The sequence below is a fragment of the Molossus molossus genome, unplaced genomic scaffold (genome assembly GCF_014108415.1).
Source record: "Molossus molossus isolate mMolMol1 unplaced genomic scaffold, mMolMol1.p scaffold_m16_p_14, whole genome shotgun sequence".
NCBI lineage: Eukaryota > Metazoa > Chordata > Mammalia > Chiroptera > Molossidae > Molossus > Molossus molossus.
In genome coordinates, this window is record NW_023425349.1 from 18,291,231 (window position 1) to 18,318,785 (window position 27,555).

General features: G+C 48.7%; 1 protein-coding gene across 1 annotated transcript; it reads left to right on the forward strand.

The window, feature by feature from the left end:
* Positions 1-257: 257 nt before the first annotated feature.
* Positions 258-27,555, forward strand: TNFSF8 (TNF superfamily member 8). Its single transcript, XM_036261017.1, has 4 exons — positions 258-712; positions 11,253-11,295; positions 23,261-23,332; positions 24,860-27,555. The coding sequence occupies exons 1-4, from the start codon at positions 518-520 to the stop codon at positions 25,252-25,254; spliced, it is 705 nt and encodes a 234-aa protein (XP_036116910.1). The 5' UTR covers positions 258-517; the 3' UTR covers positions 25,255-27,555.

Below are 27,555 nucleotides of genomic sequence, written 5' to 3' on the forward strand. Positions count from 1 at the left end.
GCTGGTGGCATTTCCAGTTTTCAGCAGGAGCGAAATTGTCTAGCTGAACAGGGAATTCGTCCTCCGTGCAGCCCAGCACACAGGCATTCTCTGAGGTCTTCTGATCTGCAGGCCTCCCTGCAGAGAACATGCAGCTTCTGCAGCAGGAAGGCGTTTTGTGGCTGAGCCTAAGCGAAACAGAAGTGACTCTGTGTGCACACACACACACACACACCCCAGAATAGGGAAACTGTCATTTTCCTACTCGCCCTCTGACATCAGCCACCTTCTGTGTCGCTACAGTGGCTCTGCACTCAAATTAATCCCTGGCGATGAAAAATGAGCCTCTCCCCCACCCCAGAGGCTGCCTTTCGCCTCCCGCCCCCAGAGAAGAGTTTCTTCGCCAGGCAGCTCGTGAAAGTTTCTTTCCAAGTCACATGATCCAGGATGCAGGGGAGAATCCTTCTTGGAACCGAGGTGGGCCCGAACCGAATCAGATGAGGACAGAGAGGTGTGATGCGGGGAAGACTATATAAGAATGGGCCCAGGACCGCAGCAAGCACTCCGCTGGGTGGCCCCTTCTCAGCACGCAGCCATGCATGAGCCGGCAGGCTCCGTCACCAGCCACTTGGGGACCACGAGCCGCAGTTATTTCTACCTCACCACAGCCTCGCTGGCTCTGTGTCTCGTCTTCGCCCTGGCGACCATTATGGTGTTGGTGGTTCAGAGGACGGTAAGTGGACTTCTCCTCGCCTTTCCTTTCTGATTTACGTTGTGTTCCCCAGAGGGAGAGCCTTGGGGATAAACTAATACATTAATTGAGAGGATTTTTTAAAAAGTAAATATATCATGTAGAGACAGGGAGAAAAGAAACAGGCACTTAACTCTCTGAAATAGTTTGGCTTTTGCAAGAAAAATGTGTTGAGCTATCCTCGCTAAATTTTCCAGACTCCCATGAGCCAAAACAGGCCAGAGGAGCTGTGAGTTATGGGAAATTAAGATTTACGTCCTGTGGAGCCAGAGACTCCGATCAAAGAAGGAAGCAACTAGGCTAAAGGGTAACTTACTGGTACAACTCCGATTGTACCAACGGTCTTCAGACCAGATTCCCAGGGGCTATATTCTCCATTCAAAGGTTCCTGAGATTTCCGAGACCTCGTCCATCACCGAGGGCTCGTTTAAAATGAGGAGCTAAGTTTCAGAAACCATTATCCGGAAGAGAAGGAGCAAGAGAAGCCCAGGCCTGCTCAGGGCTTTGAGCATTTCAGCACCGAAACCCACAAGACAAATTGAAAGCTCCCTCCCAGGTCCCTGCTTTGAAGAGCTGAGGGTGTCACCAGAAACAGAGCCCAGAGGCAACTCATAGAAATGTTTTTAACACCTGTTCCCTCTGGGGCGGCTCAGAGCACTAAAACTGCAAGCATTATGGGTGCAGGCAGTACAGTCACACTGTCTTTGAAGTAAAGGTAAGCTTTGTTGCAAAACAGAAGAGATAAAGGAGGAAGCTTTTTCATATTTTAAGAAACTGGTGTTTACAGAGAATCCACCAGCATGTATTACAAAAAAAAAAAAAAAAAGTGTACTGAAAGTATATGTTGTTGATGAATTTTTAAGTAAAGGTTTTGTTCATTTTGATAACTGAAGAATTGGACCCTCTCCCCATCCTGCCAAAGTGAGCACATTTCTGTTTATTCCTCCATAGTTCCCACCCGTCATTGTGTTATAATCCTACAGAACTTGCTCTGGGTTTCCTTCAGTTCTCTTAGGCTACATGCTCTATAACTTATGGATTACTAAAAAAAAAAAAAACACAGGTTTTAAACGGCTTTGGTATCTTTCCTCCAGTGTCCTCAAGTTTGGACATTTAAATGAAGTGTTGAGTCCCGTATCTCTACAAAAGTGAAAGGAAACAGAATTGCCAGTATTTGATTTCGGTAGTAGAATTGATGGACGTCATCACTTAATAGCCTTATCTACATCTACTACAAATGATACTCTTGAACACACTCTAGGGCATTTTGTTTTGGTAGAGGCTCTGTAATTTTTGTAATTCTAATTTGATGTAAACCAGAGGTGTATAATTTTACAGCAATTGCCAAAGAAATTAAAGTGGACTTGAAGATCTTTGGTTAAAGGGTGCATCTAGAACTTCTGAAACACAAAGACAGAGAGAGAGAGAGAGAGAGAGAGATGATGGAGTAGGATAGGGTGGTGATGAAGACATATGGTTCTTATCCAAATCCCACTTTTAGTTGAATTGATTCTTTTCAGAAAGGAGCTGGCATGGATCTTTCTGCCTCGTTTGTGTGTGTGTGTGTGTGTGTGTCTGTGTGTCTGTGTCTGTGTCTGTGTGTCTGTATGTGTGTGTCTGTGTGTGTGTCTGTGTCTGTGTGTTTTGTAAACATGGGAAATGAGGAACAGAAAGGACCAAGACTGGAACTAAGTCATCCTGAGAAAGTGGTCGAGTCAGCTGCTTGATTGTTTATTGAGAAAACATTCCCTTTTCCAGTGCAGACAGCAACAGAAGCACTAGGAAACTGTGTTCTCATTCTTCTCTGGGGAGCCTTATCCCCCTGTGCATCCATCTCCTGGACTTAGTGCTCATGTTTCGTGTAAAAAGAGTCATTTCCCAATCTGAGTGTATGGCTTGCTATGCTATGACATCTTGGCATGAGAAACATCAGTTAGTTACTCGCTTAAAAGTATTGTGATATTAAGTTAAGTGTTTTACACATATCATTTCCAATAAATTGTTCAGATATTAACTGTGATAAAAGATAAGAAGGGTTATCCCCTTGAGCTCAAGCTATCAGGGAAGGCTTCCTGCAGGAAGAGGGAATACAGGCTGACTTTAGGAGAGGTATAACTTAGACAAATGAAGAGACTCTAATAGGACTTTTGGTTTAAAAAAAAAAAAAAAATCAATGGGAGATCCCCAAAGAACTTCAACTCACATCCCAGTTATTAAAAATGAAGTGGGTTGATGGCCATATGGGACTCCGTGAGGTTGGATGGAGGCAGGGGTAGAGAACCATGAGAATGGTTTTATTGGCATTAGAAGTCATAGTTGTAGGCAAAAAGGCACATGTACAGACAGCATTAAAATAAGTCATAATGTATATAATGTGACGGAAGGCACCTAGGACTACCATGACACCCCGAGTTGAGGAGACAGAACATTTTCCCAGGCAGGTTTAAGAAAAACTTCACTGGAGACTGAAGTTTCAGACTGGCTTGAGAGGTGTGTACAATTTCAAACGGGTGGAGAAGGAGAGGGTGTTCCTGGCCAATAGAACAGCACAAGCAAAGGGATGGAGAAGAGATGTGAGGCATGAAGAAGAATCAACGAAGAGTGCCTTGAGATTTGTCCTGAAGATCAAATAACTCCAAGGTCAAATTCCTTGCGTGAGACAAAGAAGGCACTTAGGTTTCGAACACAAGTTTGTATGAGCATCTACTGTGTGCAGGACAGTGGTCTGAGCAATAGGGATACACAGAGCCTTGAAAAGGTCGAGAGAAGCCTGCTTTCGTGTTGCTTATGGAATCGTAGTCTAGTAAATCCGTGTGGTGCTTGTACTTTGTTTTATTTACATTTAACCAGTATATTTATTATAAATTATTATATTCAAATTTTTAAGAGACATTTAAACAGTAAACAAGGAAAAAGAAAAAAACAATAAAAATCTCTTATACCCTCCGCAACCAACTACCAATCCCTCTTTCCTGAGATAACCACCATTAACATACTTCCTTGTCCTTCCCAAAGTCTGTGTATCTACACATGTATAGTACACACATGATTACAGTAGACTTATAATGTGGCACCTTACTTTATTGACTTGACAATACATCTTGGAGGTCCTTTCGTGCCAACACATGGAAACACACCTATCCTTTTGAGGAGTCGCTTGCTATTCTATTGTATGACTGCTTCATAACTTATTTCATCTGTGCCTAGCGAAGGACACGCTTTTCTCTAGAATTTTGCTCGCTGTGCATGTCTGTGGGGTAAATACCTAGTGGTGGGGATAGGAGGTGTATTTTTCACTTTAATAAATATTGTCAATCGGCTTCCAAAGAGGTCGTACCAACATAGGCTTGAGGACATAAAAGTACAACCAACAAAGAGACTCCTCTGCACCTCAATATGGAAAGAAAGAGAAGTGATTTATTACTGAGTTCACACAACACAGTGCACACACGTGTGTCAGGATGAACTTTCACACAGTTTCTACAGCAGAGCAAAAGCAAAAACAGTGCAATTTCTCTTCTCTCCTCCAGAGACAAAGTGTTAGTTAGATAAGGAGGTTGGCTGCAAGGGTGTCACCAGAAGTGTTTACATGTCAGGGGACTCTGAGGTCTTCAGTCTCGGGGACATCTCTGTTATAAACCCAGAGACTGGGCTTACTCAGCCCCTGGAGGGATCCATGTACATTCAGAAAGTTTAGAGCAAAGCTAACGGCCCAGGATCAGACGGTTTGCAAGGAGACCCTTTGCAGAAAGAAGAGAAAGCAGCTACCTCCTTTCTCTTTACAAGCAAAGCCAGTTCCTGTCTGAAACCGAGTATCCTTACCGAGAGCAGAGCTGAGCGCCTGTGTACGGGTAGTGAGGAGGGTGGTGGTGTGGTTTTTCTGGTTTACTGCCCCTCCCTTGGCCTTCACCCATCTATTGCCCTTGTGCATGGGGTTTGCTTACTTGTTCTTTAGCTAATCCCTTCACCTTCTTTACCTGGGCACCCCCACCCCCTGCCCCTCAGGCACTGGTCTGTTTACTTTTAAGTTCAAGTAAAATAAAGAGGTGAGTTGAAATGCCCCGTGATGCTTCCCTCTGCCCAGGTTACTCTCTGGCGCATGCAATTCATCAGTCAAAAAGATCCTCTGGCCATCCCGGGGTCGAGCCTTGTGGTGGGCCGAGACGGGAGGACCAAGGAAGAGGGCAGGACTCCTGTTTTCTGAGAATTCTCTAGTTTAGGGAGATGAGGCCCAATATCCAAGTGCTCGAGTCTGGGGCAGAATGGCACAGAATGCCACCGACCGCAGGAGAGGAAGGCACTTTCCGCTTGGAGCGAGGGAGAGGGTTACAGAAGAGCTGGATGGGGGCTGAGCCCCCTCCAGGGCTTGGAAGGATCACGGCTTATGCCCAAAGTTTCATTTTTTTAAATGTTTAAACCTCCAGTAAACTAGAATGGCAAATACCTCTGTAACCTAAACTAGTTTTGTTCATATTTTTTTCATATTTGTGCTCTCTCGCTATAGATGAGAGTCACCTACAGGTATTTCTGCCCCCTTCTCCTGACTGCAAAGACATGATCACAGCCAAGAGAGCTCATGTTAATTCAGTAATGCCATCTAATAATAATACGTAGCCCATACTTTAAGCCCCCCACTTGTCCAAAAGTAGGTACCCAAGGCTCTGTGCTTTGTTTTATTTGGGGATCCAGAGTCCCCTCTTGGGTCACACACTGCCTCTGGTTATGTCTGTTGATCTAGAACGTCGCTCTTTAAAGGGTGGTCCTGGAAGTTTATTTGAAATGCAGAATCTCAGGTCCCATTCCAGACCTACTGAATCAAAATCTGCATTTTAACGAGGTCCCCGGGTGATCTGCGCACGCTCAGGCCTGAGAGACAAGGATCTAACAGTCTTCCCTGCCCTTTGTTCTCTGTTTCCATGACACGGACTTTTTCAAAGGGTCTGGGCTGGTTCTGTTGTAGAATGGCTCACCTTTTGGATTTGTCCTAGACTTTACTCGTGATTATATACAGATGAAACATTTTTGGCAATTATAGTGCATAGGTAATGTTAAAGATGTTTCATAGGCAGGACTAGAGCCATAGGTCAAGTGGCCCCATGACTGGCAATAATGTTTAGTCTCTTGATTAAGGTGTTAACCGCTGGCCATCTCCTTGGTAAAACACTATTTTTCTTTCTTATTAATGAGTAATCTGTGGGGTAGTGCTCTGAAGACGCGTAACTGTCCTTCGCTCAGTGGTTTTGGCACCCTCGATGACCCTCATCTGCATCAGCTCTACGCTGGGGGCAGAAGAACAATGATTGCCCAGTTCCTCGTTCCTGCCCCGTTTATTAGCTGGCATTCTTCACGGGCAGGATGGCGGCAGGTGGAGCTGAGACAGGGCATTCCAGGTGAGGCAAAGAGCGAGCAGGGGTAGGTCCCCGAGGAAGGCAAGCCTGGGTGTGTGGACAGAAACGTCAGAGCCAGAACAGCAGTCAGTCCAGGCTGCACAGGGGAGCCACAGGAAGCAGACCTGGGTGTAAGAGGCATTGATGGAGAAAGGCGAGAGGTAGGATGCCACCCCCTCAGCAGTCCAGGAGTTTTCCTGAAGTCATATCTGAGCCAGCTGCACACTCAGCCTCCTGTAGCCATTCCCCATGGGGAAAGAAGACAGCAGGTACCCCAACTGCCTGTAGAGTAACGTCTTACAGCCCTTGCTGTTCAAAGTGTGGTCAGTGGCTCAGCTGATACCCCTGGAAGCTCATTAGACATGCAACACCCAAGGACCCATCTCAGACCTACGGAGTCAGAATCAGCATGTGAACGAGACCCCCACTGGGGGAATCACTGCTTGGGGTCACTTTATTCCAATTCCCACTTTAACCATTATCGAGACAGAGGCTGCCAACAAAGTCATCTTTCTCTCCGGGGGATTTCCTATGACCCTTCGCTTTCTCATAGAGTCGCAGGAGAAGTTTCTGCCTCAGCTGACTCCTGCCCCACCCTAGAAAGACAAGGCGGCATGCCATCCAAGTCAACACACCTGAGTCCCAGCTATCTCCTATCTGAGGGACATTCTGTAATCCAGTCCCTTCTCTAAGTATTGGCCAGTCACTAACACTTGGGGTAAAGACCAAATAAAATAATGCATGGAAAGCATTTAGCCTCAAAGGATCAAGTGCTTGATCCTGTGACCTTGACAATAAGAGTGGGACCCCTGACAAAGATCTCTGTGGCCCAACTTACAAGACAGCATGACACCAGCAAGGAGGGGATATGGAACTCCCCCCCCTCCCCGGGCACATATCAAACATGAGTTGCCTTTGGCCATTTTCAATCAGAGAGGGCATCTTCTGTCAAAAGTAAATTGGGGAGCGGATGACCCTGGCACCACATTGCTCTGTGAAGGGAAATAGCCTTTCAAGGTATTGAGGCAAATTACACACATCATTGGGATCGAGAGAGTAGCCAAAATAGGTACCATTTTTAAGCATTCGCTAACACTTGATTATATAACATCTTCTGACGTCCATTACAACCCAGTGCAGGGAAGGATTATTAGCCCTGTAATCACAATAATGAAAGGAAATGAGAAAACAGAGTCCTAGGCAGAGAAGATGATTGGGATTGGGTCACCCGGACGAGCAGGTTCAATGGGATAGCTTTTCTCTCCACGCACAGAAATGTTGGAGACCCCCATCAGACACCAGAGTCTAAACCAAGAGAGGACACTGAAGGAAGTGTACTGTTTGGTAACCATGGAGATGATGTTTCCTGAGCTACTCATGGAGCTGAGAATGACAACCTCGGAGGGTCCACTGGCTTGTGTCTGTGTATAGTCTGTACTTTTTGCCTTAAGGCCAAGTTACTGAGCAAGATGGTTCGCATTTCCCCAGCCAGGATCCAGATCCCCGGGCAAGATGTGGGGGAGAATCGGAGGACTGGGAGGCACCTGCCAAAGAGAAACTGATGGACAGCACTTAGCATGGTGCCCAGGGCATATACAGTCCTCAGCAAATTTTAAAAGTCAACATTCTTGCCCAGTCAGCGTGGCTCAGTAGACTGAGTGTCGTCCCCTAGACTGAGAGGTCCTGGTTCGATTCCCAGTCAGGGCACATTCCTGGGTTGCAGGTTCAATCCCCAGTGGGGGCATGCAGGAGGCAGCTGATCAATGTTTCTCTCTCACATCAATGTTTCTATTTCTTCCTCCTCCTCTCTCTAAAAAAAAAAAAATCAATAAAAAACATATTTTTAAAAAATCATCATTCCTTTATACCTTGCTCTTCTATCTCCCAATGGGAGAGGAGAGGAGGGCGAAATGAGCTCCCCTGTCATTGGCTTCTAAAGATAGCCCCTGCTCCTGGGGAAGTGGAAAGAACACCAGAGAATTTCAGTTCAGATCTGCCACTGACTCATGAGTGTCTTGGTTTCCTCTTCTGTGAAGTCAGCTTGACGGACTGAACGACATCTGGGTTCCCTTGCTCTGCTTCGCTGATCTGGCCAGCTGTGGGCAGCCAGGAGAACCAGGGGCCTTTGTCCCAAGGGCTCTTCAAGGCAGAAACAGTCACACTGCTCTCTTGGATGCCCTGAGCCCCGGGTGAAGATTGAAGGCCTGGGACTCTTTTCTGTACAAAGATGCTTGTTGTTGACGTCTCCTGTCTGACGTTAGGAAACCAGACGCCCTCACATGACAGCCAGAGGCTTCCCTTGACCTCCATATTGATGAAGTCCTCCTCCCCGGCATTCTCTCTTATAACCTTGCCCCCCGACGTGTGTTCTGTGGGCCGGCAGCAGCAGCCCCACCTGGGAGCTTGTCAGAACTACGGACCAGGGCTCCACCCAAACCGGCCAAGTCAGAATTTGCATTTGAAGAAGTGCTTTGGAGGTACAGCAGTCTCCCCCACCCCCTGCCCTTTATCAGTGGTTTCAGTTATCCGTGATCAACTTTGATCCGACAGTACTACATGGAAAATTCCAGAAATAAATAATTCTGGGTGGCGTGATACAATTTCAACACGTCCTGTTCCATCCCCTGTCCTGCCCAGGATGTGAATCATCCCTTTGTCCAGCGTCTCCATGCTGCAAACATTCCCGCCTACTGGTCACTTAATAGCCATCTGGGTGATCAGGTCCCCTGCCAGGGTGTCATCACAGAACCTGTGCTTAAGTCGCCCTAGTTTTACTTCACAGTGGCTCCAAAGCCATCGGCAGTGATGCAGGCAATTGGGGTATCGGTTCCGTGAAAAGCGATGTATGTATAGGGGAGACGTGGTACACACAGGGTTAAGTGTTTTCCGCAGCTTCAGGCATCCAGTGGGGGTCTTGGGATATATCCCCCTTGGATAAGAGGGGACTACTGTACAACCTGGAACAATTCGGACTCTTCTCCTTTTTAGCTCTTGCTGCAACTTAAAATTTCAATTATATATTTGTTTGTGTATTTTAAATAACTGCTTTAATAGCTAAGCCTTAAAAGCCATGGGATGTTTTCCAGTGACTAACTTGGTGCCTAGCACCCACCAGGTGCTCATTCAATATGTGCTGAATGCCCGGCCGGTGTGGCTCAGTGGTTGAGCGCCCACCCACGCACCAAGGGTCGCCGGTTCAATTCCCAGTCAGGGCACATGCCCAGGTTGTGGGCCCGATCCCCAGTGGGGGGCATGCAGGAGGTGGCAATCGTTGTTCTCTCTCATGGACGTTTCTAGCTCTCTCTCCCTCTCCCTTCCTCTCTCTCTAAAATCAATAAAGAAAAAATAATTAAATATGTGCTGAATATATGATTCTCTGGTAGTTCCCAAGTGCCAGTGGCCACAGGGTGGCCCCATCGGCTTTGCTGTCTGGCATTCTCTCACGGTACCCAAAACCTTTCCTGGGCAGCCACGCAATTCGGTGACCTTAGTGCCACCCCTAAACGGAGGTGATTTTATGTGTACATCTGAACATCACCGTAATTGATGGTCACACTCAGCACTGAAGGAGGTGCTGGTTGAATTTTGAAATGCTATTTACTGTCTCACAGAGGCAACACAGAGGGGAATTTGTGATATGTCAGGGTTTCCTATGAACCACAAGCGTACTTGAGAGATCACAAGCGAACAGCATTGTTACTTAGGTTAAGAGCTTTCGGCTAAAACAATCAAATCATAGATTATTAGAGTAAAGAGGGAAGGACCTGCCGAGCCAAGTTCACTTACTTCCTCTGGAAAGTGATGCCAAAAGTTTATACTGATTCCCACCATCTCCAGATCAGTGCTATGCCAGGGCTTTGCCTGCAGGAGGTTCCCGGACTCGAGAAGAGACCAGGAAGAGTCATCAGTAGAAAGCACAAGACAGAGCCCCTAGGGCAATGGTAGAATAAAAGGGGACCTTCAGATGGTCCCAGGTGTTTGTAGCAAACACTGAGAGAAGGAAATATGGGAAGCTGCTCACTCTCTCTCTGACAGAGGTTGGGAAGGTGTTTTGATCACATAGTCGCTCACACCTCTCTAGGTCTTTAGTAATATTTCAGTCCAATGAACCTCAGGAGATCCCAACCTGGGCAGGTCAAAAGATGAGTAAGACATTTCATTCCTTCTTGGAGGGACACCTGAAGGATGTCTCCATGGCCGAGCTGGGGAGAAGGGGGAGGGACACTAGGTGTGGGGGAGTTAGTGTTGAAGAATGTATTAGGGATGAAGAACTGTGACCATCTGCTTCTGCTGCCTACTTGCTCAGTGCATCTCAACAAGTCCCCCCTTGCATCCCCTGCAATCCCCAAATCCAGGAGGCCCCCCTCCAGAACACAATCTGCCTCTATCAACCTCTCACTTATCTCTGTCAACATTGATATATACATTCATTGTTATTGCAGAATAGATAATATGAAATACACGGTGAATATATAAATATATGTTTGCATTTATGTATGTTCTATGTTTATAAATATTAGGATATTCTATCCATTTTTAAACTTATAATAAATCCAGAGGGCAGGGATTCAATTTAATTATGTATGTTATCCTCATGATGTTTGGCATATAAACATTCAATTAATTCAAAATTTCCAACCACAGGAAGGATATAAATGTACCTTCCCAGGTATGTTTACAACCTACTTTGACTGTTTGATGAATCAAAGATGGAAAAAAACCCACAAGTATTTATATATTATACTTGATTGTTCTTATGTTGACCAGAGTGGGGAAAAAATAACACATGTGGAGGTGAAAAAAAAAAAAAAGCACCTGACTGGGAGTTGAGTTGCAGATCCTGGTCCCTGAGATGCCACAAGCTTTTCATGTCATCTCGCCCAGACCCCGGTTCCTCAACTGTGAAACGTGGGCAGTAACTGAATTGCTTTTCTGATAGGCATGTTATCAAGCACATGTGTGAGCAAGTTCATTATAACCAAGAGAGTGAACTTACCTTTTAAAATTTGAGAGGCAGATGGAATGTAGATTCTCCATTGCACAGTACTTCTACGACAACCAAACTGGAAAAGAAAAGTAAGTTTCAATTGAATATCATCTTCACTCTGTTTTTTCTTTTCTTTCTTCTCTTCCAGGACTCCATTCCAACGCCTCCGGGAAAATTCCCCCTTAAAGGAGGTAAGACCTTGGCGTTAGGAGTAAACATACAGTGAATCATCCACACCGCATCATAGTTGATCAGCAACCAGAAACATCATGGCAGTATCCAACAGAAAAGGGGGTGGAGGTGGAGGTGGGGGCTGTTTGGGGTGGAACTAATGCAAATCAATTCATCAGAGGAGGCTCTGCTCTGCATGCTCATCCCCAAAGTCTTCCACCATCCCTCAAATCCCCCACTAATGAAAATTCTACCTTGGGCATAGGCTGGTGCATGGACATGGACAGGAACACAAAGCAGTGTGTTGTGTTAGGAGCTTGAGATTTGGAGTCAGGCGAATGTGGGTGGTGATCTTGGCTCTACATCCTACCTGGGAGCCTCGGTTCTTTATCTATGAAATGGGAATAATAATACTACTTTATGAAGGTATTCAAGAAGCCAATAAGATCTCATCCATAAATTGCTTGGCATAATGACCGATACATAGTAATCACTAACTGGTAGTAGCCGAAATGCATAAGGCAGTTGAGGATGTGTGCAAACAGACCTTCTTCTCCACACCTCCCACATTCTTTATCAGTGAAGTAATAAGTGCATTGTCTCTACTAGCTCGGGGGCAGAGTTAGGCTCACACTGAAGGTGAAAAACTTTGAAATCATCTGATTAATGTTTTCATGGCACAGAGGAGGAGTAAGACCCAGTGAAGTGTTGTGTCCAAGGTCATATGGAGCCAAACCCAGAACCCAGATGTCCTCATCTCTAATCCAGTGTTCTTGTCACCAAGGACATGAATCCACCTCAGTTTTGTCATCTTTAGAACCTAAGTAACAAGCATAGCTGGGTAATCATACAGCTCAAGGCAAAAAGGAAGAGAGGAAGGATGGGTCATCATAGGCACCCAGGTAGACACAGCAGCGCACCCTTGGGACCAGAGGAGGACACAAGTGTCTGGACAGCCTCTCACGCCAACAGCATCACACTTGGAGTTCCCTGAACCTTGTCTCTGTTGCTATCTGTGACCCAGAGGCTTAGGAAGTATGGACAAAAGGCCCCAAAAAGACAAGCATTCTGGATCTTTCAGGGCAGACCAATAATTATACTTTTGTCAACAATATATATTTTTTTAAATCCTCACCCAAGAATATGTTTTTACTGATTTTATAGAGAAAGAAAGGGAGAGAGAGAAACATTGATGTAAGACAGATACATCAACCAGTTGCCTCCTGTATGCACCCCAACCAGGCACAGAACCTGCAACCCGGGCATATACCCTGACTGGGAATCGAATCCACGACCCTCAGGCACAGGGCAGTGCTCCCACCAACCGAGCCACACCGCCAGGGCTGTCAACAACATCTTCACCTTAGCTCTAGCTACTTAGCATGTGACCTAAATTCCCATAATGCCTCTGTAGATAGCCACATTAAAGTAAAACAAATCGAAAAGGTAAGCAAATTTTTTTCCCAAAAAGGGCCAGATAGCAAATATTTTAGGCTTTGCAGGTCATAGGTCTTTCTTGCAACTAGTCATCTCTGCTGTTGAGGGGCAGAAGCAGCCACGGACTCTGCAAACGAGCAGGCGGGGCTCGGGGGGGGGGGGGGACATCAAACTTGGTTTACAGCATGAGGCGGCGGCTGGCTCTGAGCCACGGACCAGAGGTTGCCAGCCCCTGTTATGGAAACAGTAGAGGCTTTGAGATCAGAACATGTTAACACACATTCTCAGGGAGGCTTGCAAAAAGCCAAGGGCACAGAGCAGATGCCAGGTCCCGTTTCCCACTCACCGTCCCACCACCACATCCACCCAGGTTTTCCAAGACCAGAACTTTCTGTGTTTTGAGAGGGGAGGTGATCTTGAACAGGAATGTGAGCTCAGTGTCAAGAACAGTTTGGATCAGGCAGTGTGACCTCAGCCCCTTAGGATCTCAGATTGACACCTGGAGAGAAAATCCACACAGAGTGCCAGGATCAGAGCCCCTAGCTAGTGGTCCTGCCCCAATAATAGTCTTCACCAGTTCAGAGTGGAACCAGAGAAAGACGGACGAGGTCGCCCCTTTTCTCATAGCCGACTCCTTTTAATGTCAGGGGCACTCCTCTGCTCTGACCACGGCCTCTCCTAAAATGTTAACATGTTCTTTCTTCTAATCATGACACTGGTGTGGGTGGGAGTTAAGTTGATTTGCTCTTTGTCCAAGTGATTGCGTTTTAATGGTCGCAGTAGGCAAACTGAAAAGCTGCCCATTCAATGGGTCATTGAATTTTTCATTTGGGGGTAAATTCCATCAATCCATGAAATCCAAAATTGTGGGCACCATGGACTAGATCACTTGGCAGATCTATTCTTATCTTGGTCATCACTGTGAATGGTCAGAACACAAACTAATCTAAAACCAACCTCAGTTTACAAGTTAATGTTTCTGCAATCAGATAAAGACGCTAATAATCCTTAATAGGTCTAGGAAACTTACAGTAAAGACCTTCCAGTACCTCCCTCGGGTAGACCTTAGCCTCCCTCCCGCGAACGTGCAGCACGGGGATGCGAGATCCCATTTTGCCGATGAGGAGCTTGCCTAAGGTCAAGGCAACTTGCCTAAGGTCATCCAAGGAGTTGCCGGCAGAGCAGGGACCAGAATCCAAGGCTGCTCTCTGTTTCCCTGCCTGGTATGCTTCGGCCATAGACGTCTGTGACCTGCTGTGTGTGGTCCCTGGCTTTCTCCTGCTTTAATGCACGCCTCCTCCTCTCTTCACTTGGCAAGCTACAGACATGGTAGGAGGGGGAGGTGGAAAGCATATCGCCTTAGACTGAGATCCAGCCTCCAGAACGGACCTTCATTCCAGCCGCTGTGTCTCTGGGCGAGTCTCTCGTCCTGTCTGGGCCTCGTCTGTAAGGGATGGCAGTGTATTCAGCGAACTGGAAGGTCCTTCCAGCTCTGACACGTCATGATTGTTGTTTAATATGTAAATACACAAGAAAAAGTCTAGCAGCCCCCTGGAGCACTCTGTAGCCAGAGCTTCTGCCCCCAGGGAGCCAGTGGGCAACAGGCACAAGCAGCCGATGGTCCCTTGTGTAAAACCACTGCAAGATATTCTGAGCAGAGAGGATCCCGCTCCCAGACACTCCTGGGAGGACGCTCCCGAGGCGGCATGTCATGTGTCACGAGTGGACAGAGGCAGACGCCAGGTGCCTTCCAGGGGGCCCTGTGCCACTGGCTGATGGACACGGTCCCCCAGCCGCTGGCAGCCCCGAGCCCGGGAAGCAGGGCCATGTGTGAAAGGAAAGGAACGAAACAGCGTAACCATTCGCTGCAGAAAAACCAAACCCTTTTTGCAGTGAAGGGATTTCTCAGTCCCAAGACAAATGTGTCCTATCCCCGGCCAGGGCGCTGGTCACCAGCAGCCACCTCACACTCGCTCCATGTGCTGAGGACTCGGCCACTCCCAGGGTTCAGCAGGGATGGTGGGCCAGGGAGAGCATGGGGCCGAGAACCTTCCACCACACCCTCCTCTTCTCATCTAGAAGAGAGCTAATAACACCCCTCACCCCCCACCCCCGCACAGAGCTGCTGGGGGGGGGGGTGACATGGAGTTGCACACACAACCCTCCTCTGCCACCTGGCGGAGCCTGTGTCCTTTGGACACAGGGTCCACTCTGTTCTGTCATCGCCAAATAAAATGGCTTCGCCCCTCCCCCATGTATGGTGAGGAACCCAGGAGGGCTGCAGGGAGGGTGAGGCTTATGCTGCTTCTCCTCACCTCCTGTTCCAAGTGTCTGTTTCCACATTCTGAATCTCGCATGTGGCTTATCTGTCCAAACCACAGACTACAGAGACCTGTGCCTTAATTTCCCGGCCTTCGTGCACTGCGGTGGTTACAGCGGGGTTCCGGGGGCAGAGGGGAGCGGTGGGCAGTGCGCCAGGCAGAGGAGACGCACACTGAGGCCGCACCCTCTGCTCTCGCGGGGTCTCTGCACACTGAGGCCGCGCCCTCTGCTCTCGCGGGGTCTCTGCACACTGAGACCGCGCCCTCTGCTCTCGCGGGGTCTCTGCACACTGAGGCCGCGCCCTCTGCTCTCGCGGGGTCTCTGCACACTGAGGCCGCGCCCTCTGCTCTCGCGGGGTCTCTGCACACTGAGGCCGCGCCCTCTGCTCTCGCGGGGTCTCTGCACACTGAGGCCGCACCCTCTGCTCTCTGCGGCTGCAGCGCCGGGAACGTCCGAGGGGCAGCTTCCCTCCCAGGGTCCCCCCCGCTGTGCATCCTGCTCGCCTTCCTACCTGTTTTCACGTCCCTCTTCCCCCCACGTCCACCCTCACGCGCGTACACACGACTTCCCCCCAGAAGCTCTGCAGAAATGCAAATTCTATTTCGCAGAAAGATTTTGTCACCTTGGTCTCACTCCCGAGCCTTCCCGACACCCCAGCAGTGACAGTTTCCCTGCATTGGAGGAATCTTTCAAGCCGTTTCTCTTTCATTCCCTCGTGTCATCTGAACGAGGCCCTGCAGAGTGAAAATCATGAACATCCACGTGCCGAGCACGGGCCCAGGCGGGTGACTCGCGCGCGGACTCCTCGCGAGCCCAGGGCTAGTTAGCATCTCCCTCCGCAGCTGCGGAAGCTGGTCCGAGGGGGTGCCTGCCTCGCCGAACGGCACAGCTGGCAGGAGTGTGGTAAGACCTCCGCCTCCAGGTCCACCTGCCTTGGAGCCCTTTTGCTGAACCAGGGCGGAGCCACCAGACACTCGGGGACGCCCGACGGCTGTCCTTGCAGTGCCCACAGCAGTTCCCCGAGGCTGGACTCTTCCCCACACTCTCCCCCGCTTCCTCAGCACCTGCCCCGGCAGCTGTCTGTGTTCCTGTCCTGAAGCATGCTCCCTGCTCCCGAGCTCGACAGGGCCGTTAGGGTGACCACACACGTGCGTCTGCATGAGAGGCGGAGGGGTAGGGAGCACCAGCGGCCATGGCAGGAGACCTAGAGGCCGAACTGAAGCCCTAACTTTGCAGCTGAGGAGTCGGGAAACCCGGGATGACTCCTTCCCTCCCACAGCCTGCCGGCTAGCAGAGGTTTGTCTTTTCTGTGAATACGTGCCCCCGTAGCCTGAGCAAAGCGGAGAAAACACCTGTCGGTCCTGACGACCCCTTCCCTGCATCCCCACCCTCGCCTGAGTTCCGTCTCCAGCTGAGGATAAGGTCCAAGAGGCAGAGACCTGCGCTGAACTTTGAAATACCTACATTTCAGTCATGGGGATGGAAGCAACTCACTTTCCCTTGCAGGGACTGGAATTTCCTGTTTTCTAAAATATCAGGAGTGACGGGGCAAGCCAGACGGCCTGACCCTGGCATGGACTTTGCCTGGAGTATAGCTTCCAGGAGTCAAGCAAATACCTAAGATTCTTTGACCATCTGACCATTCCAACAATTTATAAATTTTGTATGGCTTGGCCAGCTACCCTCCTCCCTAATCCCCTTGTGAAAAAGAAAATGTTGGCATTAGAGAGATCAAGTCAGGTTGGCTCTCTCATTATACCTAGTGGACCCACCCCCAAAGAAACAATAGAAGCTGCCCATGGAAGGCAATGAAGCTAAACCACAGAGGCTGGCTACCCACCAGTCCCCAGCTACCTCCGATGTCACATGACTGCGATCACATGGTGGCAGCCCCACCAGGACCCTGCGCCCCAGCGGCAGAGGCAGGGGGAGGGCGGCAGCCCTCTGCCCTAGAAAGACTGAGAACAGCAAACAGAGACCTCACTGCTGTCAGCTGGATGGCGCTGGATCTGAGGGAGAATTTGAGCCCAAGCCAGTTTGATCCCAAGCCTAACATTCTACATATGTCGTCATACTTCCGCATCTAGAATAAGCTAGGATGTGATTTCAAGAAGTTCTTTAAAAAGTTAACAGATTCGCCCTGGCCGGTTTGGCTCAGCGGTTAGAGCATCGGCCTGCGGTCCTGAGAGACCCGGGTTCGGTTCCCGCTAAGGGCATGTACCTCGGTTGCAGTTTGTCCCCGGCCCTGGTCGGTCGTGCGGGTGGCAGCCACTCGATGTGTCCCTTTCACGTCGATGTTTCTCTCTCTCTCTCTGTTCCTCTCTCTCCCTCCCACTCTATCTGAACAAAAAATGGAAAAATGTCCTCGGGTGAGGATTAAAAAAAAAAAAAAGTTAGCAGATTCCACAAGCCTCCAGATTTACTTTGCCTTTTGGATTATAGACTTTAAAGGTGCTCCTGAAATGTCCCCCAATAATATCCATTCCACTTGCATTTAGCATAAGTGAATTCTAAGGAAATACCCATAGGGTCAGATGGATTTTTCCTACTTCCTGCCACAGGTCAGGATTGAAAAGAACCCAGTATCCCAGGGAAACGCCAAGGGATTCAGATGAGTTCCAACTTGATCTAAGTTTGTACCACTGATCACTTTCTATGTGCCTAACGCTGAGCATGCCAGGGTGGGTATTCCCCAAACTGCTGTTTGTAAATCCAAGGTCGCCCATCCTGGCGTTTCTCCATCACTAGTTGCCCTGGTGGCATCAAGAAAACAGTTAACTTAAAGCCAGTTACATGACCCTTAGGCTCAAGATTCACTTTAATTCCAAATTCTACTGATAATGGAGAGACTCCGTAGATGTCCCTGTGGGGATGCTCCCGGATGTTCTGCCAGACAGCTGGACCAGGAGCCAGGACTAGGCAGATGCAGAGTCAGAATAATTCCTCTCCTTCCTGAGAGAATGAGAATATTTTCAACAGATGGAAGGAGGGTTCTTTCTGCACGCTTTTCCGGGAGTCAGATGGCCTCAAAGCCTGTGCACAGAACTGAGAGCCTCTGGCCCATCAGAGACAGCCGCGGGCTTTGTTTCGGAGCATTTCATCCGCCCGCATCGCTCTGCTCAGCAGTGTTGTTAGGCCGCGCGAGGGTGACAACCAGGAAACGAGGAATAGGGGAGCAAGAAACTACCATGTGCCAGAGGTCTCCCCTACTTCACACGCCACCCTGGCCACTGTCCCCGCTTTATAGATGCAGTGACTGAGGACTAGTAAGAAGTGACAGGTGTAAAGTTGAAAGCTTTGACCAGAACCCAGGTGCTTGTTTTGAAATGTACTGTGTCTGTGTTGTCCTGATAGCAACCTGGAAGGTGCCTGGCACTCAGACTAGATACCATCTGGCTGCAATGCTTTTGCCACCTTGGTCATTGTTGCATCTATTTTTTTTTTTTAAAACACATTTGTAACATTTTATTTTATTTTTTCCTTGTTGCACCTTCCTGTAAGTCTGATTGCCCTGCCTGATGACTGAGCAGGGGTCAGCACGTGGGCCTGAAGTCACCCCTGATGTTCTCCACAAGAGGGAGCCCGGAGGCTTGCTTTCCTAGCACCTCCCCGTGGAACTCTCAGGCCTGTGTGCTGGTGGCTGCACAGCCACTGCTTCCTAGTTAACCCTTTCTGCTCCACGGAAAGATCAGGGACAGGGACAGCTGTGGACGAGGAGCATTCTGAACCATGCTCTGCCCTAACCTTTGGGGCTAGGGCCACACCGTCGGCTCCTCTGGGTTCAGTCTCCGCGCTCAGAGAACTGGCATCTAACGGCCCTCTCAGGCCTGACATTAGGAGACCTCAAGGTGGGGTCCAGTCTTCAGCTTCTCACTCTTCTGAGCATGCTCCTTCCCCCCACCTTCAGCAGCACCTCTCTTCTGTGCACTGGCCAGGAGGGTTTCATGGGCACGTTTCTCTTCGGGCTTCCAAAAAAAAGCCTAAGAAAGCTTCGTGGTCCTTCCAGAGGAGTCCGAAGCTTGAACGCAGCTTAGAAACCTTTCCCAGCGGAAGGCCTTGGTCCTTAGAAGAATTCAGAGTACCTGAGTTGTCTGAAAGATGGAACGCCCCACAGAAGAAGAAAGGAGCCCTGGACTCTGGTCCTAGCTCTGTCAGGAGGTGACCTAGGACAGGTATGCCACGGGGCTAACATTGAAGACCATGTGCATCACGTGCTTACCAAGCCTGGACCAGGAGACTTCTCGGGGAACTTCCATGTCTCTGAGCCATGCAAATCAGTAAGGAACCGGGCTCTTCACAGCTTTGATTACCCCCAGAACTAGAATGTTCTGTTCTACCATGGCAGGTGTGTGCAAATCAGAATATGTGGAGACAGTTTCCCAGTTGGGGCAGAGCAACATGCCCACAGACAGACAGCTGGAGCTGGGGCCGATATTCCCCCGTAGCAGACTGGCAGTGGACAGCTGAGTCTATACAGCCTGCTAGAAGGAGCTAGAAGGGCCTCTCCAGGGCATCAAATCCACACTGCTCTTCATCTAGCTAGGGACACACGCGTGCCCAGACGGGAAATTCCTGGATTGTAACCCCCAGGCCATCCACTCAGCCATGACTTGCAGAAACGTCGCATTTTCCCCCTGTAAGTCTTCAGCTCTTCAAACGAACCCTCCCCCCACCCACCCACCGCTGAGAGTACATTCATCTGGGAAATGAATGAAATGGGGACTATTTTTTATCTATGTTCCCAGCATTCAAAATTCCAGGGACATTACAGGATTCCAGCCCCATGTAGCTCTAGCTGTTTCCAAGCCCCTCCTCCTGTCTTCACAACCAGAAAAGAACCGTGTGGACTCCCAGGGTGACGAGGAGACACAGCCAGGTCACAGGTCCACCTGCTCTGCAAGAGCTCCCTGACCCTCACAGCCCCCAGCGCCTCTTCCAACAGCACTAAACTGGTCCAAAATTTGATGCCGATACTGCGACTTCTGGTGTGGTCTGTGTGTCCTCGGAGGTCCTCCCATTGCCTGTCTGAGCAGGGGCGAGAGCAGTGTCCGTCACTAGCGGCGTGTGTCCTCCGCTGCGGCGTGCCCTTGGAGCGTGGTGTCTGGGCCCGCAGAGCGGGCTGCCCGTCTTCCTGTTGACAGGCTGGTGCGGGGCAAGGCCTCCTCCGGGCCCCGTCCAGGCTTCGCTACCCTATCCGTTGCATCTACAACTCCTGCAGTATCCCGGGTCCCAGCCCCTTTCCTTAGCAATGTCATTCTTCAAGGGCATTGCCCGTGTTTTTCCTTTCCCTGAAAACCATCTAAGAGATTCTTTAAGAAAAATTAAAATACGCCATGCCATTTGACTTCCGGAAATGCAATTGCTTCAAAATAAGGTGGTTTTTTTTGTTTTGTTTTTTTTTGTTTTTCCATCCTTGGGTTTCTCAGAATTACAGCTGAGGTCAACCCACCAAGCATGCAAAGACCAAAGGGGAAGGAAAAAAGAAGCTGCAGGTGTGAGAGGCAAGCCCGGGCTTGTCCCCTGCAGCCCTGTGCACAGGAGCTCACCTGAGGCGTGAGTGGACACTGCCTCTGAGCAGAGCCAGTCCTCGGTGTGACCGTCAGCCTCACTCCAGGGCACGAGCCTTATCCTCTCGTGTAGTCTGACCTAACCTGCGGGACCAATGGGAGAACGAGGCCCGGTTACCTCAACCCCGAGGGGACAGGCAAGTCAAGCAACCCATTCACCTCGCTCACGCCTTAAGAATGTACCTGACATTTGCGGAGGGAAGACAGAGAAATGAACTAGATGACTCAAGTCAACAAACACTTGCAGAGCATCTCCTGGGCTGGGCAATGGGGAATGTATGATCAGTGGTCTCTTTCTGGTCATGGAGGAAAATGAGCAGGCAGAGGGAAGGGCAGAGAAGGTTTCCCAGGGGAGATGACAGCCAGGCTGAGCTTTAAGAGTTATCACTTGCCCCGGGAAGCGGGATTCCCAATGGAATGGCAAATCAACATGGTGTGCTTGGGGGGCACCAGAAGCCCCCAGACTCCAGTAGTGAGCAATCCACTCAGGCACTGGAGCCAGACAGCCTGGGTTGGACTCTCCCCTCTGCCGCTGACTAGCTGTGTGAATGCAAACAAGTCAGCTAGCCCTTTAAAACCTCGGTTTTCTCATGTCCAAGACAGAAATCATTATACCTTTCATATGAGAATTAAATAAAACAATGCATGTAACGTGCTTAGCCAAGTACCTAGAAAATTAGCCATCATTCAATATGCATTAGCTATTGTTACCGCTAGCACTACGATTGCTACTACTGCTGTTGTTAGTAATTAGGACCGAAGGTGAGGGAGGAGAACGCAGGGAACGTGAATGCCAGGTGCAGGAACTTGGCCCTGATCCTGCAGGCGCACTAGAGTCAGAAAGGGGATTCAAGCAGAGAAGAGAGTCACCCAGCGGTCCCTCCTCCTGTGAGTCCCACTGTGAAGAAGCAGGGTCAGAGAGATCTCAACAGCAGCCACGGTGCCTTAGACAGTAAGCAGCCCTCAGTGTTTTGGTTCTGATTCTACACAGCCCCAAACTGTGGGCTGTGGCCTGCAGCAGACAGGGCGCAGCAGACAGGGCAAGAACCTGCTGGGAGGATCGTGAGAGGTGAGACCAGAAGCATGGCAGCTGGCCCACCAGGCCTCACGTTAAAGACACCTTTGGACCAGAGCCTCTTTAAGGGGTGAGGATGAAACTGCCCCCCCACCCCGCTTCTTCTGAAGGTGCCTCTAGCAACGAGCTTGTTCAGACAGCAGAGGGAATTCTTCACTTAAGGTTCAACCTTTCCAAGTCCGGTGTTTTGAAGAACCGGGAGGGATCTTCTCAGGCCTGGGAGGAGAGGGTGGTGGCCCTGGGGAGACTGTGAGCCCAAGTGCAGCTCAAGCCAGCAAGGAAACGCGCAGGTGGAGCAGCTCCCGCTGAATCAGCCTGTGGCTGCCTGGTGTCTGATGGATGGAATGAATAGTCTTTTATGGTGACATCATCCAAAAGATGTCCATGTCAGGTCACAGATCTATCCGTTCCACAGCTTGGGAAACCAAGGCCCGAAGGAAAAAAGGAATTTGCCCAGAGTAAGTTGAATTCATGAGACACTGCAGGAAATGCGTAACTTGGATCTTTGCACACAAAATAGTTACTACAAGAAGCAGCTAAGCCACCATCGCCAGTGAATATATTTTAAATACTTTCATACCTTAAATGCCATAATGACATAAACATTGTTTCTTTCCCCTGCCAAGGGAGCTCCCGATAGCAGACCCCTGCTTAGATCTCTTTGATTCTATAACCTCTAAACATGAGCACAAGGATGCATTTACCTCCCCTGTCGAGCAAAAGAGCCTCAAGGAGGAGACCTGGCCTCTGGAATCGTGCAGACTTGGGGACAAGTCTCAGCATTTCCTCCAGCCTGCTCCATCTTGTACCACTGACCATGTCTGGGCATCAGGGCTAACCTTGCAGAATTACTCTGAGAATTCAATTAGCTGAGATATGTACAAGTCCAGTATCTGGTACATTCTCTTTTTTTATATATAATTTTTTTTCTTTATTGATTTTTAAAGAGAGAGGAAAGGTGAGGGAGAGAGAGAGAAACATCGATGAGAGAGAACATCGATTGGCCACCTCCTGCATGCCCCCCACTGGGGATTTGGCCCACAACCTGGGCATGCACCCTGACTGGAAATTGAACCGGTGACTTCATGGTGCGTGGGTCAACACTCACCCCTGAGCCACACTGGCCAGGCTCTGGTGCATTCTCAAAGGAAGGGTAGATACAACTACCATCCATGTCATTGTCCTGACTACCACTGCCTGCTGAGTGACATGGGAAAATGTACTTCATCTGCCTGATCTCCAGGCTTTTTCTGTCTGTCAAAGGGATTTAATAACACCTCTTTTGTGGAGTTACTTCAAAGATTGAGTGGGTGAAACGGGGCACCTGGTACATATAGGAACCCAGGTCATTTATGTTTTTGTTCCCCAACTTCCACAGTCTATTGTAAAAGCCTAATCGAAAGCAATCATTTTTAAAAAAATACTAAGACGCTTGATGGCAAAATAAGAAATAAACAGATTTCCTTTCGCCCCCAAATGGAAACGGAATGGTAACTGTCTCCATGAAAGGGTCACAGAAAAAGGCCTGGTGCCTCCGGTTCCCAGAGCAGAGGACGACAGCTAACATGTGCTCTCGTTTCTTAGGAAATTGTTCAGAGGACATCTTATGTATCCTGGAAAGGGCTCCACTCAAGAAGTCATGGGCCTACCTCCAAGGTCAGTAACCAAACCCAGGGACCCCGACCCTCTGAGGGCTCCTTCCTGTGGTCTTTCTGAAACTTCGGAGCCAGAGGTCCCAAGTAGAGGCCCATGGCCAAATGGGTCCTGCAGATGTATTCTGCTTAATCTGCAAGTTTTTTTTGTTTGTTTGTTTGTTTTGAATTAAAATGCCTTAGGGGGAAAAGAGGCATCACCTACCCGGGCCCTGGATGTATCTGTGCCCCCCCCATCCCCCCACCCCCGCCTCTCCTAATCAGCCCCTACAAGTTGCAGGCCAAGGGCATAGTGCTTCTCCTCATAGCAGGGAAGCAGGCTCTCAAGCTCTGTCTCTATCAAGTTAGTCATAAGAGGACCACAAAATGGCCTGGTCCCCAAATCGACAGCTTAATGAACATGTCAGCACAAGGCCAATTTGCATATTGCAGCAAGGTGAGAGGCCCTTGTACATGAAAGCAATCTTTTTTTTTTTTTTTAATACTAAGGCACTTGATGGCAAAATAAGAAATAAACAGATTTTCTAGATCACGGGAGCTACTTCCGGACCAGGAAAGATGAGATACGGAGGAGATGTCCAAGATTTCTTGAATAGCCCTTCTGCTCATTTTAGAAATTCAATTTTGCAGCTACCTTTGTTTGCATTCTTCAGTTGAATTGCAGTGAGGGCTGAAGGGAAGGCATAGAGGCGATTAAACCTCACACACCAGCTTCCCAGCTCTGAAAGGCACCTGACCAAGCAGGGCTGATTCTCGCTGCTTAGGGCTCCGAGAGACGAGGCCTCTACCATGAGCATGTTGGCTCAGAGGATCTGCTAATGCTCTGCTTTTCTATGGATCCCAGCCGGGGAGCCCCTCAGTGTGCATGTACAGGGTCTACACAGTGATATCTGTCTGCCCCTTCAGAGAGAGGAAGACATTTAAAACTTAGACAACAGTTCAACGATGCATCTTATTGTGAAAGTGAACAAACTGAGATTCTTCTGAACATCTTGATGCCTACACTGGTCACTGATTGAACAAAAATGAATGTCCTACTTCTGATATTTTGTGCCATGCCTGCCAAAGAGTAGTCACCCCCTTTGACCAAACATTGATTTGATTGATTGATTGACTGATTGATTGATTGATTGACTGATTGAAAAAAGGAACACGATAGTCCAGAACTTGTGGGGAATACAGTCCAGTGGCTTATAGTCTGAAAAGGCAAAGATAATAATTATAACAACAGAATAATAGAATGGGTGGACAACAATTCTATAGGAGGGAAAGGTCCAACACCTTGTGTGTTCTGACCCTCAGCCTTGGCTTTAGGGAAAGGGAAGAGGGGCCGTTTGGTACCTGTGCCTTGAATATGAAGCAGCACCTGGAAAGAGCCACACAGAATATATTCTGTTTGGTTGGGACAGCAGATAACATTATAGGTGACAAGAGTCTTGAATGGGGAACCTTGAATAAAGACTTCACATTTTCTGGTCTGCACCTGCCATCTGCCCAATAATTCTGTTTTGGTTTTTCCTTCTCTTTCCAGTGTCAAAGCACATAAACAAAACCAAGTTGTCTTGGAACAAAGATGGCATTGTCCACGGAGTCAGATATCAGGATGGGAGTCTGGTGATCCAGTTCCCAGGTTGGTACATCATTATTTGCCAACTGCAGTTTCACGTGAATTGCCCGGAACATTCTGTCGACCTCAAGTTGGTACTTCTCATCAACAAAGACGTCAAAAGGCAGACAGTGGTGACAGTGTGTGAGTCCGGAATGCAAACCAAGAACATCTACCAGAGTCTCTCTCAGTTCCTGCTGGAGCATCTCCAGGTCAATGCCACCATATCGGTCGAGGTGGATAAAATTCAGTATGTGGATACAAAAACCTTTCCTCTTGATAACGTGCTGTCCATCTTCTTATACAGTGGTTCAGACTGAACCCTTTCTCCTCGCCTCTACCCGACAGCACTGCATCCATCCAAACACTTGGGCAAAGAGGAAACTTTAGACCATGACTGAAACCACAAAGGGTATTACATACTACGCTTTTCCTTCTGTCTCTTGGGAAGACACAGCTCCAGGGTTTAAAAGAAAATTTCGAGTGAAGCATCTTTCAGAGAGAAGGCAGGGAAGCAATGTGGCGCGGTGGACAGACGCCCCATGGGAATCAGAAGGGATGGATGTGTGCCCCAGCCACTGGCTCACTGTACGACCTGGAGCTATTCCTTTTCCCTCCTTGGAACTCAGGATCCACGTCTGGGAAATGAAGGGGCTGGATTGGAACCTCTCCAAAGTCTCCTCCATTTCAGAAGACCAGCCCCTCTGGTCACAGACCCATGAGCTAAGCTTCCAGACAGGGTTCTGGAAGCCCCCCACCAATGGGAAGGCCCCCACACCAGGACAAAACCAATGGTACCAGCAGCATCTGGCTGTGTATCACCTCAGCAGAGGCAGAATTTGGAGACAAGGTTCAGGGCACCTTGCCACAGAATGTGACTTGTAGGACCTAACATGTGTCAGAGAAAGGACTGCCAAACTGACCACACCAAAACTGAGAGGCCTTGTGGATATCTGGAAACCCATCTGACCAGGCTTGACTCCTTTCCGGTGAAGATGTACAATCACTCAACAAAAGACGGCTTCTGGTTGCTCCAGGAGGGGGCTGGGCGTTCCGCACACGCTCACGTCAGTGTGCAGGGGGCTAGGGTCCTTCGATCGGGGCATAGCTGCCACCATCCCCCACGTGATCTCACTCTGCTCCCTGCTGCAAACATCTCTCAGAGACCATTTCTATGGAGGCTTTCTGAGCCCCACAAAGTTGTTCATAGACGAGGATGACCCTGAAAATGATGGAAAGGATTGCTGAACAAGGCAACCTCCTCTCCTGATTGGGTAGCCAGGAGACTTCTCTAGCTGCATCAACCCTGACCTCTGCCCATCGTCTTCGAAGGAGCATCTCGTTGTTTCAAAGGACCATTGGACTTGAAGTATAAGCCACTTACACTTGAAGGTTACGCATCAGAGAGAAAAGGGACCCTGCGGGGCCAAAGACGGGGCAGAATTTGCATTTTTCTCAAGAAGGAGGGGAGAAAAGAAAGAATTTTGTCCAAGATTAGAAAAGGTTTAAAAGAAGAAAAAAAAATCACTGGTGGTGGTATGGATGAGAGGGACTTGGGACAGCAGAAATGACAAAAGGAAAATGTTAAGTCATTTGCTGAGCAGCATGCTCTGGTGATTCCTCCTAGGTCAAGGAAATACTCAGTAAAGTCTGTTTCTCTTAAACGCTCTCTGTGAGTAGATTCTTTGGGAGCAGGGGGTAGGAAAGAGGTGTTGAACTCTGCAAGACAAGCAGTATGTGATAAAAATAAAGGCAGGCTATGAGAACCCAAAACTAGAGAATAAGGAGACCTCTGGCATTTGGGTTATATCCTAACTCTGCAGGACAAATGACTCTTGCCCCAAACCCCCTCCTGCATGCATTCTGGAAAAGGTATCTGCAACCTAAGCATGCGTAAAGTAAGCACATTGTTTAACGTTTCATACTTCAATTCAAGAAGGATTCCATGTGCACTGTTCACCAACCATCCCTGAGCAGAGGTGCCTGACTTTGACTATGTGTGGGATTCCCAATATCAGTGTCTCTCAAGCAATACTGACAGCCAACAGCTGGCGACATAGGGGCTTAGCATTCAAAAGAATCTGGTAGCAAGACAAAGCAGTAAGAGAGCAATCTTTAGTAACTCCCCTGATAGATACATACGGAGTGGACAACCTAGAAAGTTCAAAACTAAATTCTGTTACTCCCTGAGCGTTAACCAGCCCCTGGGAATATTATGAGCAAATGACACAATCTATATAAATAAAGTAAATGATTTTGGTAATTGGAAACTCGGGCTACCTGAAGCATATGCCTTTTTGGTAAAAACTCAACTACTCTTCCCTCCACCTCTCAGCACACACACACCCCATACGTGTAGAAGGAGGGAGAGTTGGTGAAAAGTAACAAGTCACTGTAGACTACATATATCCCTGCCCTTGCAAAATGTTACACCACTGATTATTCTACACAAGGACAAAGCCCTTAAGTTAAGAGGATAGAGTAGTCTGTCTGCGTCATCTAGAAAGATCCTGAGAGATCAGCTGAGCCAATGTTTGTTTTTTGTTAATCCTCACCCTAGGATATTTTTTCCATTGATTTTTAGAAAGAAAGGAGTGAGGGGAGAGAGAGAGAGAGAGAGA

Coding starts and splice junctions, on each gene's coding strand:
- TNFSF8 (XM_036261017.1), top strand. CDS start 518: ATGGGCCCAGGACCGCAGCAAGCACTCCGCTGGGTGGCCCCTTCTCAG. Junction 713..11,252: donor TGTTGGTGGTTCAGAGGACG/GTAAGTGGACTT, acceptor CTTCTCTTCCAG/GACTCCATTCCAACGCCTCC. Junction 11,296..23,260: donor AAAATTCCCCCTTAAAGGAG/GTAAGACCTTGG, acceptor CTCGTTTCTTAG/GAAATTGTTCAGAGGACATC.